At 46.4% G+C, this 15414-nt stretch overlaps 1 protein-coding gene across 1 annotated transcript in view; it reads right to left on the bottom strand.

Annotated features, from left to right (window-relative positions):
- Positions 1-15414, bottom strand: part of Garnl3 (GTPase activating Rap/RanGAP domain like 3) — a 127658-nt gene that overhangs the window by 9558 nt on the left and 102686 nt on the right. Inside the window, exons 20-25 of the mRNA XM_090330662.1 lie at positions 15267-15365; positions 14833-14949; positions 13965-14140; positions 12412-12570; positions 5737-5803; positions 1443-1550 (exon numbers count right to left, since the gene is read on the bottom strand). Of these exons, the coding sequence (XP_090186788.1) occupies positions 1443-1550; positions 5737-5803; positions 12412-12570; positions 13965-14140; positions 14833-14949; positions 15267-15365 (726 nt within the window). The remainder of the gene's footprint in view (positions 1-1442; positions 1551-5736; positions 5804-12411; positions 12571-13964; positions 14141-14832; positions 14950-15266; positions 15366-15414) is intronic.

Genomic DNA, 15414 nt, shown 5'->3' with positions numbered 1-15414 from the left:
TGTTACAGTATTAGAGTTTGAACACAGGGCCTTGCCCTTGATAGCCAGTGCTTTACCATCTGAGTCCCCTGCCCTTTCTGCTTTATTTTTGAGATGGGGTCCCGTGTTTTTGCTCAGGCTGGTCTGGACCACAATTCTATTTACACTAGCATGACAGGTGCATGACACTGTGCTAAGTTTTTTTTATTGATTGAAATGGAATCTTGTCAACATTTTTGTTTGTCTGCTTGAGCTGGCCTTGAATTTTGATCTTCTTGCTCCCCTCCTTAAGTGGCCAAAATTATAGCTGTGAGCCACCACAATGACTGCCAGCCTTCTTGAGTAAGCTCAACTACTTTCTAGGCTTCCCCGTCTATAGCACCCATGGCCTCTAGTGGCATGGTTCAAAACCTAGAAGTCATTTTCCACTTTTTTTTTTTCTGTCAGTCGTAGGGCTTGAACTCAGGACTGGGCACTGTCCTTGAGTTCTAGCATTCTACCACTTGAGGCACAGTGCCACTTGCCTTTTTTGAATGGTTAACTGGAGATGAGACCCATGGGGACTCTTCTTGCCAGGGCTGGCTTCAAATCCTGATCCTCAGATCTCGGCCTACTGAGTAGCCAAGATTACAGGCGTGAGCCACCAGCACCCGGCTCATTTTCTACTCCTCTGTCGCCTTTTGCCACATCTCATCATCATCAGTGCCTGACCGGGTGCCCTAGGGTCTCGGGTCCATTCCTGTGGTCTCCTCACATTCTATAATGTGGGCCGACAGTAGAATCTTCTTGTGGGGAGAAGTCCTAACTGGAACACACTTTGCTCTGATCTGACTCTGACAGGCAAGATCCAGCCAGGAATCTTGAGCCATAGTCACAAGCTGGAGTAGGTGGTGAGCATTCTGTGATTCAAGAATTTCAAGCTCCAAAATAAAAGAATGGTGGGCCAGTGACATGACTCAAGTGGTGGCTAAACTGTCTAGTAAGTTCAAACCTCAATACCAAAGAAATAGATAAACAAATAAATAAAAAATAAAAGACCAGGCCTGAAAGTTAGGCAGTGTTCTAAAAGGAAAAACTAGCCCCACAAATAAGAAGCAAGTACCTAGAAATGATATTTAATTGCTTCCAAATCCCTACAGGCTGTGAATCAGGGGAAAAAGTAGATGGTCAAGTGTCTCAAAAGGGGAGCAAAAAAAAAAAAATAAGGAAGAGATCATTTGAAGATCAGCTTATTTATATGTATAACATAATTTCCATCACTCTCTCCTTCCTCTTCCCTTAAGACAATTTCACCAGGTTTCATTGTTCTGTTTTCATCTATGTACATAAAGAACTCCAACCAAATTCATCCTCCCTCACCTTTCCTCTCCTCCTCCCATTGACACCTGCCCCCCAGCAGAACCTGTTCCACTTTCCCATTTGTTTCTTAGTGTATGTAAATTGTGCCAACGTCTTTCACATACCAACCGCATAAGGAGCCTGGTTCCAACAGAACTGGAAATCGGACGCGGAGGGCTGAACCAGAAAGGAGCCCCCATTAAAGGGGCACACCTTTTTATAGATGCAGCTGTCTGCAAGGAAAACAACAGTGATTTCTTTTGTTAGAGACAACACTTAGATCACTGCAGCTCGAGAGGGAAAGCAGGTCACTGGAACAGCACCCAGCCCTCTCCCCTTCCTGCTAGTTGTTTAGAGATAGCTGGAGCAATCCTGCTGTGAAGTCAGATGCCAAATCACAGGGCTGCTGAGCCAGAATAACATGACTTCTGTGAATAAGAACACTAACTTCTGTTGACCAGGAAGAAGTTACACACCAGGCACTGAAATTTAAAACATCATCCTATTTAGTGTGTACACTTTAGAAAGTAGGTGCTCTTATTATTCTTATTTTACAGATGAGTAAATTGAGATTAGGAGTCATAGATTGCCTGGAGTCACAGCATTACCAGAGCAGAGCCAGTGTGCCTTCTCACCCTTGCTGCCCTGTCTCACACAAAATCCAGAGGGACTGATGACAGCCTGGGGTGGAAAAAGTCCTCTCAGCCTCCCTCAGGACAGGTGAGGTTGGAGCTGTGCACTGTCCCCAGCATTCTATGTGAGAATCTGATGCCAGGTTTGCAGCCCCTCAGAGAACTTGAGCTAATACTACATTAAGGTCTGGTTAACTCAATTACCCCAGTCCTGACCTGTCTGAGTCCTGGACCCAAGTTCATGTGGCTCAGCTTAGAGGAAGAAGTTCATACTGAAACAAAGGCACCTTCTATTACATAAACCATATATCTATCCATAAAAATGTACATGAAAATTATTAATATTGTATATTGTTTTCTGAGATAAGGTCTGTGTACTCTAGGCTTTGAACTTGTGATCCTCCTACTTCTAACTCCCAAAGTGTTGGGAATACAAGTATGCACCACTTTTCCTTACTTTTATTTTGTCAGTCATGGGGCTTGAACTCTGGTCCTGGGCACTGTCCCTGAGCTCTTCAGCTCAAGGCTACCACCCTACCCCTTGAGCCATAGCCCCACTTCCCATTTTCTGGTAGTTAATTGAGATAAGAGTCTCATGTTCTTTAGCCACTGGGCTGGCTTTGAACCGTGATCCTCTGATCTCAGCCTCCTGAGTAGCTAGGATTACAGGTGTGAGCCTCCGTGTCTGACCTAACTTTATTTTTATAAAAGCTTTATTAGCCAGGTGTGGTGGCATACACATGTAATCCAAGCATTCAGAAGACAGAGATAGGAGAACGCAGAGCTACAAGATAGCCCAGACAAAGTTAGCAAGACTCTAGGACAAACAAAATAAAACAAAACAAAACAAACAAGCAAAAACAAACAAAAAACTAGATGAAAGGGCTGTGGGCTTCAATCAAGTGGTAGAGCACTTGCCTAGCATGCACAGCGCCTTAGGTTCAAATCCAAGACCAAAAACCAAAACAAACCAAAGTAATTTGCTTTTATTAATGTGTGGTATATTTTCTTCTATGACTTTTTTTTTTGCCAGTCCTGGGCTTAAGCTCAGGGCCTGAGCCCTGTCCTTGGACTTTCTCAAGGCTAGAGTCTACCACTTGAGCCTCAGCACCATTTCTGGCTTTTTTCTATGTATGTGGTACCGAGGAATCGAACCCGGGTCTTCATGCATGCTAGGCAAGCACTTTAACCACTAGGCCAAACTCCCGGCCTGACTTTTTTTTTTTTTTGGTCTGTGGTGGGGCTTGAACTATGGGCCTGGGCATTGTCTCTGAGCTCTTCAGCTCAAGGCTAGCACTCTACTACTTGAGGCACAGCACCACTTTTGGTTTTCTGGCAGTTAATTGGAGATAAGAGTCTCATGGACTTTTTGTGCCTGGCTTTGAACCACGATCCTCAGATCTCAGCCTCCTGAGTAGCTAGGATTGCAGGTGTGAGCCTCTGGTGGCCGGCTTCTATGCATTCTTGTAGCACATGAACATTTACATTGCTGTAGTCTCTTCTCCTCCCATTTAGTTTCCCAAGCTTCTCACTTTACAAAAGGTGGTGTAATAGACAATGAAACATTCATCCTTCAGTTTGCTGAATATTTCTTAGAGTAATTGCTCATGAGCCAACTTGCTATGTCAGTTTAATAACATCCTGCCTATACCTGTGATGTGCAAGGGTGCCTGAATGGAGGCAGCCTGCCCGTCTGAGAGCCTATCACTGCCTGGGGCAATGTGCTCATGAAAATTCTCAGTGAGCTACAGTTTTCTTTTTATGCTGCTCAAATAACTGGGAGTCTGTTAGATTGAGAAGGTTTCAGTGTATGTAAGCAAATACAATCTCCACCCAGTGTGCAGGTCTAATTTTAGAATAGAATCAGGAACCGCTAGCTGAGCTCTATCTAGGAGTATTTACTCAAACCATCCACAAACAGCTTCTGTGTTTTCCTTTGCGTCTATGCTCACCTGTGAAGGCCTTCCCTCTGTTTTTACCATTTGGAGCTGCCTCATTCATGAATTTGCTGTCTACTGTACTGGCACAAAAGAAGAGTAAAATAAAATGAAAAATGAAACCTACTCCTGCTGAACTTAGCATCTTTCCCTCAGCTTTCCCTTAGACCCCCATGTCCTTTCAGGAAGTTAAAAGAAAAATCTCAGATTCTTTTAAATTCTGATATATATATATATATATATATATATGCATTTTACCAGTCCTGGGTTTGAATTCAGGCCTGAGTACTGTCCTTGGGCTTTCCTCAAAGCTAGTGCTCTAGCACTTGAACCACAGCACTACTTCTCGCTTTTTCTATGTATGTGGTACTGAGGAATCAAACCTGGGTCTTTGTGCATGCTAGGCAAGCACTCTACCATTAGGACAAAATTCCGGCCCTCTTATAACTATTTTTTCTTATCTTAGTTTGAACTCAGGGCCAAGGTGCTGTCTGTCAGTTTTTTTGCTCATAGCTAGTGCTCTACTACTTTGAGCCACAGCTCCATTCCTACACATCTTGACCTTTGAAGATATCAAACACATTTCTATGCTGGGATTTGTTTTCCTCATATTTATTTAACTCCAAGATTAATTTATCAAAATATATGATCTTGCTGGGTGCTGGTGGCTTAAGCCTATAATCCTAACTACTTAGGAAGCTGAATTCTGAGGACTGAGGTTCAAAGCCAGCCTAGGAAGGAAAGTCTGTGAGACTCTTATTTCCAGTTAACGACTAAAAAGCCAGAAGTAGAGCTGTGGTTCAAGTGGTAGATCACTAGCGTTGAGTACCCAAGCCTTGAGTGCAAGCTTTAGCACCAACACACACACACACACACACACACACACACACACACACACACACACACACATCCATTAGCTATAAGCAGCATCATTACTCTAAACTGATAAAATTATCTTGATTCTTTTAGCTGTTAGGAAGAAAATCCATTTTGTTGAACATGTTGAGACTCCTTGGAAACATGATCCGATGCCTTGGTCTGCCCCCACACCAGTCTGCACCTGACCTGACCCAGACTAACCCAGCTGGGGCCGAGGAGCCCTGTGAGGCTCACTTCATGAACATGTGAGAAACACAAGCAAAATGTGGTGAGCGTTACTAATACAACCACCCCAAATCCAAAATGATCTCAAATATGAAACTTTCTGAGTGCCAACAAGTGGAAAATCCCATACCTGACCTCATGTGACATTTCACAGTCAAAATGTCGGTGCTGTGGGCTGAACTCAGTGTTCAGACTTGGTTCCATCCCAAGATATCTTGTCATGCACGTGCAAGTACTCCAAAATCCTAAAAGAGCTGAATCTGAAACACCTCTAAGCATTTCAGATAAGGGGTACTCAACCTGCAATAACAGAAGTTAATATTTGGGGTACTGGAGTCAAAAGGGCCCCAGATGCAACCCCTGGCCTGAGGATTAGTAGCCGCACAACTTGAAAAAGCCGCCTTCTCTCCACACTGAGGATAGTAACAGCGGTGACACGGAATGTGAGCACGTCAGTGACCGCTGCACCGACGCACAGCACAAGGCACACATGGAGGCCTCTAACTGGAGGCTACCGTCACTCCTGCCACATCTGGAGACGTTGTCACAGGCTGTGACTCTGACACCAGGCATCAAGGAGTCTAGGGTGTAGTGGGAACTTTGTGGGAGGGGGGAAAGGGGAGGGATGCAAGTTTTAGGCACTTCCTGGAGCAGAGTTACACCAGGAGAAGCAAGGATAGGCTGCTTTCTGCTGCCTGGAGCAGTCCATTTTGGTGCACAGACAGAAGAATGCATCCTTAACTTACAGTTGTAGCACAGCAGCAGGCCAGCCTCTCCGTCTTCATACACATCAATAGCTGCAACGAAATTAACCTGCAATGACAATGGGCAGTGGTAGTGGTGGCTGGGACAGTGACACTCGGAAAAGCTCAAGCTAGCATGTTGGGAGTGGTCCTCGGCCCTCTGGAACTTGGGTGCTGGCAGGTCATTTCTGCCTCCCCAGCACCTAGCACAGGTGCCACTAGGGTGCAGAGCTGCAGTGACTGCAGGCATGAGATAGAAAAAGCTGAGTTAAAGCAGATGCTTAGAGAGCATGGGAGACTGGGGATCAGCATTTCACTAGGAATCAGAAACAAGCGGGGTTTCAGAGCCCATATAACTCCATGCCTCTCCATCTCCCACCCCGTGCTCTGCACAGCCTGCATTGTTCTGCATGCACTGCTCCTTCCCCACAGTCTCATGACAGGCTGTCTCCTTAGTATACCTGCCAGTCCTGGCATGTGACCAAATGCATGGCACTTGGCCCTGCTGCTTTAGAGATACAGGCTCGCATACTATACTCTCTCAGAGGTTTGGGGCTTCAGCCAGAGTCAAGATTCCATCCACATGGTGCCAACTGTGTGGCCTGGACCTGATCCCCACCCGCCATACTGGCTTGGAGGAACCAGCACTCAAGAGCATGACCTCTGGGGTCAAGCAGCCTAGCTCAGAGTCCTGCTTATGCCGTGTAGCTTGTGGGTATCCACATAACTACTCTTCTCTGAGCTTCAGTGTCCCTTTATGTAAAAATGGGGACATGAGTGTTCATAGGTTGCTGGGAAGATCTGGGGTAGAGGAATGGTCTTTTGGAGGTCATTTGGTGGCTATTGTCAGTGGGAGGGGAGCCTGAGACAGTCTGCAGTTCAGGTTCAAGCCTGTGAGTTGGGGGTGAAGGGCAGCAGTGGGGAAGTACGCATGGCCTTCCAGACCCAGGCCTGGTCTTGAGCACATCCTCCTGGGATGTGCCATGCCACTTTGCTCAGATCTTTACCAGCACTTAGCATAGTGACCCTTTTACACCTTGACACCAATATCTTGTCTCTCCCTGGCAGGAGTCAGCCTCCATACCATCCAGTGGCTTATGCCTATAAACCTAGTTATTCAGGAGGCTGAGACCTAAGGATGGAGGTTTGAAGCCAGCTCAGGCAGTCAAGTCCACGAGACTCTTATCTCCATTAGCCATCAAAAGTCCTGAATAAGAGCCATGGATCCAATGGTAGAGCACTAGCCTTGAGCACAGAAAGTCAGGGACAGCATCAGGTATTGAGAGGCAGCCATAGCCAGCTCAGGGGTCAGACTTCCCACATGGTTCTGGATTCGTGAGAACCATAGGGTCTGGGCAGATGCCAAGAGGGGGATTCAGACCAGGAATAAGCCAAGTTCTAGATCCAGTGTGCAGTGCCTTCCAGAGGAGATTTGGCTTTGGGAATGAGGCCAGTGCTGGCTGCCAGAGCCGGGGCAGTAGGCCATGGCTGGCCTGTTGGTACAGTGAACTTGATGTTGCCTTCCAGAATAGAATGCTGTTTTAGTACTTCTTAAATGTTTATTCTCTTCCCTTCCTCCTCCCTCTACCTCCTCCCTCCCTCTGCCTCCCTTCCTTCTCCCTCTCTTCTTCTAGCTCTGTCTTTGTCCAATAAAGGGGCTTGAACTCAGGGCTTTACACTTTTGCTACGTTTTTTTCACTCACAATTGGTGCTCTATCACTTGACCTACACCTCCATTTCTATTTATCTGCTAGTTAATTGGAGATATGAGAATCTCTAGGATTTGTCTACATGGACTAGTTCTGAATCATGATCTTCAGATCTCAATTTTTTTTTTTTGGTTGGTGATGGGGCTTAAACTCTGGCCCTGGGCGCTATCCTTGAGCTCTTTTTTTATTTTTTGCCAGTCCTGGGCCTTGAACTCAGGGCCTGGGCACTGTTCTTGGACTTTCTCAAGGCTAGCGCTTCAGGGCCTGGGCACTGTTCTTGGACTTTCTCAAGGCTAGCGCTCTACCTCTTGAGCCTCAGCACCACCTCCGGTTTTTTTCTACATATGTGGTACGGAGGAATTGAGCTCTTGAGTCATAGTGCCACTTCCTGTTTTCTGGTGGTTAACTTGGAGGTAAGAGTCTCATGGACTTCTATGCTCAGGCTGGCTTTGAACAGTGATCCTCAAATCTCAGCCTCCTGAGTAGCAGGCTTACAGGTGTGAGCCATCAGTGCCCTTCTGAGTAGCTAGCATGACAGCACGTGGCTCCTGGCATCCTTTCCTCTCTAGCATTGTCTAAGAACCTGAGGAGGAATAGGGAGGCATAGAGGAAGGAAGCAATGTCAGTCCAACCGGCACTGATGCTCTTCAGAGAGCAGATACCAGTGTCATTTGTGACCAAATCTCCAGAAAGCTGGGCCAGGTCAGCTCCCTGCACTGGGGGCCAAGCTGCAAGAAACTCTTGGTTAAAGGTTAGTGCTGCTGCTGCACCTGCTTCTGACTAGTTATTAGCAACTGCATTGCTCATTGCTTTCTCTATATCCCTAGGGCTAAGATCTCAATTAGATGGTCAATTAGATGGTCAGATCTTTGCAAAGATGCCCAATCTCCCTTCAAATATGCGGTGCGCTGTGAGCACTCCACAGATGCCAATTCACTGTGGGGAGGTTGTCCACACCCTCGCCAGACAGGACCCAGGAAGGGGACTAATTTCTTCATTTCATTAGAAGATTTTTTTATCCTCGTTAGGAAAATTCTTTTTTTTTTTTTTTTGCCAGTCCTGGGCTTGGGCTCAGGGCCTGAGCACTGTCCTTGGGTTTTCTCAAGGCCAGCACTCTACCACTTAAGCCATAGCACCACTACTGGCTTTTTCTATGTATGTGGTACCGAGGAATCGAACCCGGGTCCTCATGCATGCTAGGCAAGCACTCTACCACTAGGCCAAACTCCCGGCCCCTCTTTTGTTTTTTCTAAAGTACATTAAAGATAAGATAGAATATTTTAGGGCTGGGTGTGTGGCCTAGCATGCATGAAGATCTGGGTTTGATTCCTCGGTACTACATACATAGAAAAAGCCAGAAATGGTAGAGCTCTAGCCTTGAGAAAGCCCAAGGACAGTGCTCAGGCCCTGAGTTCAAGCCCCAGGACTGGTAAAATAAGTACATAAGTAAATAAGTAAGTAAATAAATAAATAAAGCTGGGTGCAGTGGCTCATGCCTATAATCCTAGCTACTCAGGAGGCTGACATCTGAGGATTGTGGTTCAAAGCCAGCCCAGGCACTAAAGTCTGTGAGACTCTTATCTCCAATTAACACCAGAAAACCAGAAGTAACACTGTGGTTCCAGGAGTAGGGTGATAGCCTCAGCTGAAGAGCTGAGGGACAGCACCCAGGCCCAGAGTCCAAGCCCCATGCCTGACAAAAATAAAAGAACCCACTATTTTAAAGCCTAATTCTTCTTGGAATTTTATAAACCTTAAGATAAAACTGTCCAGAAGCAGTCTAATGAGTTATCAGGACTCTAAATATAAGTAAATAGCAACTAAAAAGTTTAAGAACATTATTGTTTCTCTGTAGATGCCCTGATAAAAGTTACTAAGTGTTGGGGCCAGGAGTTTGGTCTAGTGGTAGAGTGCTTGCCTAGCATGCACAAAGGCCTGGGTTCAATTCCTCGGTACCACATACATAGAAAAAAGCCGGAAGTGGTGCTGAGGCTCAAGTGGTAGAGCTCTAGCCTTGAGAAAGTCCAAGGACAGTGCTCAGGCCCTGACCTCAAGCCTAGGACTGGCAAAAAAAAAAAAAAAAGTTACTAAGTGGCAAAATTTTCAGCCACTTAAGCATTATTTGTTTTGAGGAACTTGGCAGGAGGTTTCTGTGATGTAAGGTGAGGACATTTTCCCCAGGAAGACTGGACAAAGATCTGCTGTCCATCACTTTTCTGCCTTCTTGCTGGTCACATGCAGTTGTGAAAAGCAAAATTTATTTTTATGCTTGCAGAAATTCAACAACAGTTTCTTCCTCTTCCTCCTTCTTTTGGGGGTAGAAGGATTTGAACTCAGAGCCTCACACTTGTTATGCAAGAACTTTACTCCTGAGCCATGTGTCTCAGACCTTTTTGCTGAAGCCTCTGCTCAGACCATTTTATACTTCCTGACACTGGGTTGTCGGCATGTGCTACCATGATCAGCTTCTTCACTGAGTGGGAATCCTGTGAACGTGTTTTTACCTGGGCTGGTCTGGAACTATAATTCTCCTGATATCAGCCTTCTACATATCTAGAATAACAGGTACATGCCATCATGCTCAGATATTGACTGAGAAGGGGGGTCATGTGAACATTTTTGTTCAGGCTGGTCTTGAACTAAGAGTCTCCTGATCCTCTTCAGTAGCTAGAATTACTAGTGTGAGCCACTGTGCCTGGCTGAAGGAGACAGGTTTTGTTTTGTTTTGTTTTGTTTTTGTCAGTCGTGGGACTTGAACTCTGGGCCTGGGCACTGTCCTTGAGGTCTTCAGCTCAAGGCTAATGCCCTACCCCTTGAGCAGCGGTTTTCTAGTATTTAATTGGAGATAAGAGTCTTTACGATCTTTTTAGTGCCCAGGCTGGCTTTGAACTGCGATCCTCAGATCTCAGCCTCCTGAGTATCTAGGATTACAGGTGTGAGCTACTGTGCCTGGCTGGAGGAGAACTTTTAAAGGACAAATTGGATGTGCTCTCCAGAAGTTCACAGACTGGAAGAGTCAGAGGCCCTAAGGAGAAGCTGCTGGCTTGCAGGTGCTGGGATGTTGGGCCACAAGCCTTAGATTAGGAAGAGGGTCAGGACACATTTTACTGAGTCTGTCTGTATATCAGTATTTCCTAGAGGTTATTTAAAAAATCCTGGATTTTTGTCAGTTGTCAGTGGGTCACACCTGTAATCCTAGCTACCCAGGAAGCTGAGATCTGATTACAGTTCAAAGCCAGCCCAGCAGGAAAGTCTGTGAGACTCATGTCCAATTAGCTAACAAACAGCTAGAAGTGTTGCAGCAGTGGTACTCACTGGACATTGTTGAAAATGAACTATACAACTTGTGACTGGCGATGGGAGGAAAACACTGGGAGCAAGGGAGGGAGCGACATTGTCCAAAAATAAATGTTTTTTTTTTTTTTTAACCTGACATATATTTGTAACCTCTCTACATCACATTTTTTTTTTTTCAAGGCTAGTGTTCTACCACTTGAGCCACAGCACCACTTCTGGCTTTTCTGTGTATGTGGTACCAAGGAATTGAACCTGGGTCTTTCATGCATGCTAAGCAAGCACTCTACCACTAAGCCAAATTCCCGGCCCTGAACATCACTTTTATAATAATAATAAAAACAATAAAAAAAAAATCCAGAAGTGGGGGCAGGGTTGGGGCAAAGACGGAATCTACCCTTGGCTTCCAGACTTGGCTGAGCATTAGAATAATCTGGGGCTCCTTGATAGGTCCCTATGCTACCTTCCTGCCCAGTGAAGCCTCTAGGGAAAGTGGCTTTTAAAGCCCCTTCCACTGCAGACAGCCTGAGCTTTTATCAGTACAGACAAGAGTAAGGACAGGAGCCAGGGTAATAGATGACAGCTGCAGACAGACAACCTTTTATTTAGATCTGGATTTTGTCTATTTCTGATTTTTCTCTTTCTTAAAATCTCATTCCAATTAGGTGTTAAACCTTCTTAAAATAGTAATTAGCAACCAAGACATATGAAAGGGTATCAATGTATGTGAATTAATGCACCTTCTATCTGGCAAATATCATGGAACCCTTTTATTAATTACAATAAAAAATTAAAAAAATAGTAATTAGCAGTTTATAATGAATATTTGGGCAAAACATGCCTAACACAAACTTCATGGCCTGCAGAGAGGGAATCCAGCCTCTGATGGATTCTGCTGAACGGGAGTGGGGGAGCCTTGTGGGTATGGAAGCCCTCAAAGGGAGCTGTGTTCTCTGTGGGGTGATGGTGTCATTCTGTGTGTCTTAGTCCTTAGTGAGGAAGCTGGTTTGTGCTGCCTCTGAACAGCAGCCCCTTGTTATCAGATCCTGCCTGCCTTACAGCCACAGTGAACCCAGGAGCTCACACAGGTCACAGGCCTCAGGTGGCGAGTGTCTGCCACCTTCCAGAGGGTGCCAAGGGTTCACACCCTGTATAGTCATCTCTAGAGCTCCAGTACAATGTAGGTGGCCCTATATTGTGTCCCAAACCAAGACATTCTTGTTCTGCAGCTTAGCAAGGGGGTGCAGACCCTCAGGGAATGGAGACCCCTCCCGTCTTCCTTTTGTAGTGGGCCCCTATGGGGAAGGAGAAGGGGTGCTGTTCCCACCCTGGGCACTTAATCCCCAGTCTATAAGTCTGCAGGCCACAGAGAGCAAAGCTTGCTCTCCAAAGGCCCTCCCACTATGCACTGCTTGACAAATAGCTTTTCTGCTATTTGTTTGGCAGAGTGGAGATGCAGGGGAGATCCTGAAAGGTGGAGCAGGACGATGCGACAGTTACATTACAGAATATGGACTGCTCTGGTTCTCTCTACAACTTGATGGAGTTCAACCTAAACAGCATAACACTCACATATATACAAAGTGTAATTCTAGAGCTATCTAAACGTGGCACCTGAAGTTAGAAGACACAACTCCTGAGCTCTCTGATTCCCACTTGTCCCTTCATCTCTTACCCTGTTAGCTTCCACGTGATGCAACCTGAAGGCCTCCCCTGTGCTCTCGTTCACCACATCGAACTGGTGCCGGTAAGCCACACAGATGAGGTTGTCGCTCTCCTCTGTTGGCCCATCCACCAAGGTCATCACCGAAGGGGAATCAGACAGACAGATCTCCTGTGTGATTAAGAAGGATGTAAGAGCTGGGCGAGGTGGCTCACGCCTGTCATCCTAGCTACTCAGGAGGCTGAGATCTGAGGATCAAGGTTCAAAGCCAGCCCGGGCACAAAAGGACCCGAGACACTTATCTCTAGTTAACCTCTAGAAAACTGGAAGTGGGGCTTGGCTTAAGGGTAGGGTGGTAGCCTTGAGCTGAAGAGATCAGGGACAAGGCCCAAGCATAGGGGTAGGCTGGTAACCTTGAGCTAAAGAGCTCAGGGTCAGTGTCCAGGCCGAGTTCAAGCCCCATGACCCACAAAAGAAAAAAAAAGGATGTAATCGGCAGAATGGGGCACAGACTGTTGGCTTCAGTTAGTCTCACACCCCTGCCCCTCCTACAGGCTGCTGCAGAAGGCAGAGACAGGGTTTTTCTCCCTATAATCTGTCCCTAAGATTCAGACCTCTGACCCTGCTAAGGGGGAGGCAACAGGAGTCCATGGTGTGGCTTGCTTTAGCCCTCACACAGTGACTTAGTAACTAATATAAATTGCTAACAACATGGTATTTGTGCTAATGAAGAGCGCTTGGCTGTTCATATGCCAAACACTGTTCTTGTACCAATGTTATGAAGTAGGTGTGACCACTTTACAGATGACTGGTATGTCACAGTTTATATGGGTAGAGTGGAGATTTGAGGGAAGAAAATGTGATCTCACAGCTCAAAGTACATGATGGCCCTAAATATTCCTAAGAATAAATATCCCTTAGAATGAGAAGTCTGACACCTATTTAGAGCAACAGTTTAACTTACTTTGACTTAACATTATACTGAATAAGCGCAGAAATTGATAGGCACAATTAAGGAAGTATTAATCCTAGACATAGATCACGTCTCATTAGACCACAGGAATACCCAGCCTTAGTGAACTGTGCTGGACATATCTCACAGCTTGACGAACTGTAGTTCTTAAATAACACCAGACCCAGGTGGCTCATGACTATAATCCTAGCTATTCAGGAGGCTGACATCTGAGGAGTGAGGTTCAAAGCCAGGGCAGGTAAGCTCATGAGACTCTCATCTCCAATTAACCACCAGAAAACCAGAAGTGGTGTTGTGGCTCAAAGTGGTAGATTACTAGCCTTGAGCAAAAGAGCTCAGGGACAGCGCCAAAGCCCCAAGTTCAAGCCTTCGGACTGGCACATGTGCATACGTGCATGTACACACACACACACACACACACACACACACAGTGGCCTCCCACTTTCCAGCCAAGTCTTTGCGGAGGCCTCCAAGCACTAGAGAATGTGCTCGCAGTGGTCTCTTTCATCTTAGACTAGGGTTAAGTCTAGAACACAGGGCTCCTCGTGAGCTGCTGAAGCAGTGCATAGTCCCAGAATGGGAGGAAACCTACCCTGATGTACTGGAATTCTTCAACAGGAGACTCCGATACGGGGGACAGCAGGGAGGCGCTGGCTGCCCTGCTTGGTTTGGGGTGTTTCCTTGTGATCAGAAGCAGTTTATTCCGAATGGCAACCACGATTCTGAGCTCTCTGCTGTGATGTGTGTTAACAGCATACAGGTGGCAGCCTGTGAAGATACGTGATGGAATCGCAACAGAGGAGGTGGTCTGGAATTGTTTCCAAGAACCCTAGAAGTTAAACACCACTCAGGGGTTAGCTGAGGAAGATTCTGATGCCAGGGAAAATGGAGCCAACATGGAAACGGCGTCAGCCGTTTAGTGGACGTGGACTCAAACTTACTACAGGCAGAAAACGAAGTAGAGGTAATCAAAACTCCAGGAAACAAACTCTAGAAATATTTTTACCCAGCTGGGAACAAGTGGCTAATGCCTGTAATGTTAGTTACTCAGGAGGCTGAGATTTGAGGAAACGTGGTTCAAAGTTAACCTGGACAGAAAAGTCTTTAATTAGCTACTCAAAACCCACAAATGGAGCTGATGCTAAAAGTGGAAGAGCGTGAGCCTTGAGTGAAGGAGCTCAGGGACAGTGCCTAGGCTGAGTTCAAGGCCCACGACTGGCAAAAAGAAAAAAAAAAATTTACTCACAAAGTTGCTAATGGACTTCAACTCACCTCCAAAACTGGTGACAGAGGCCTAGAATTCCTAGTCTTCAACATGCAGTGCTGGGGATCAGACTCGGGGTTTTGGGCCTGCTAGGCAACAACTTCCCCAGTCATTTTTATTATCAGCAAAAAACTAGGCAGGCTGAGAAAAAATAAGGAATCGGGCCGGAACTTCTCAACTAGGAAGGCCAAGTCACCTTTGGTTTTCTCCAGCTTGTTTTCTCGGCAGTCAGACCGGCCCCTCCCCGCTTGTTTCCCCTCAAGGCCTTTCTGCACAGTGCTCAGCCTGAAGACGAAGAGGCGGGCATCTTTCCCTGGTGACAGTAGGAAGAAGGCAGAGAAGGGGATTAGATGGGAAGTACGATGACAGTAGCAAAGTAATCGGAGGGAGGGTGTAGACTTGCGAGACACTCCACAGCACTTTTACACAACCACAGTCAGTGATGCAGCCCTTTTTTTCCACTGCTCAGTCCCCTCCCCCTCAACAACTGTGCCATCAAGGGATCCCAGCCTTGACACTGGGAAAAGCAGCAGTAGCTTCTCCTGTGTGGCCAGGTCCTGGTGGTCCTCACTGCCGCCCCAGGAGCCCGCCAGGGTCCTCCCACACCGCGCATGTGCAGAGGGGTAGCACCTTTGTCTGCTCTGAGGACAAGAAGGTCCAGAGTCTCAAGCACGTGCATCTGCTTCACAGGCAGTGTTCTGTCAAACACGGGTACAGATGGAAGGTCATCTGGAAAGGGAAGGCTGGTTACCGGCTGGCCTTGATGGGATTTGTGACC

This window comes from Megascapheus bottae, chromosome 3 (assembly GCF_031878675.1).
Source record: "Megascapheus bottae isolate mThoBot1 chromosome 3, mThoBot2.hap1, whole genome shotgun sequence".
NCBI lineage: Eukaryota > Metazoa > Chordata > Mammalia > Rodentia > Geomyidae > Megascapheus > Megascapheus bottae.
The sequence above is the reverse complement of the archived record's forward strand: the minus strand, read 5'-3'. Positions and strand labels throughout refer to the sequence as shown.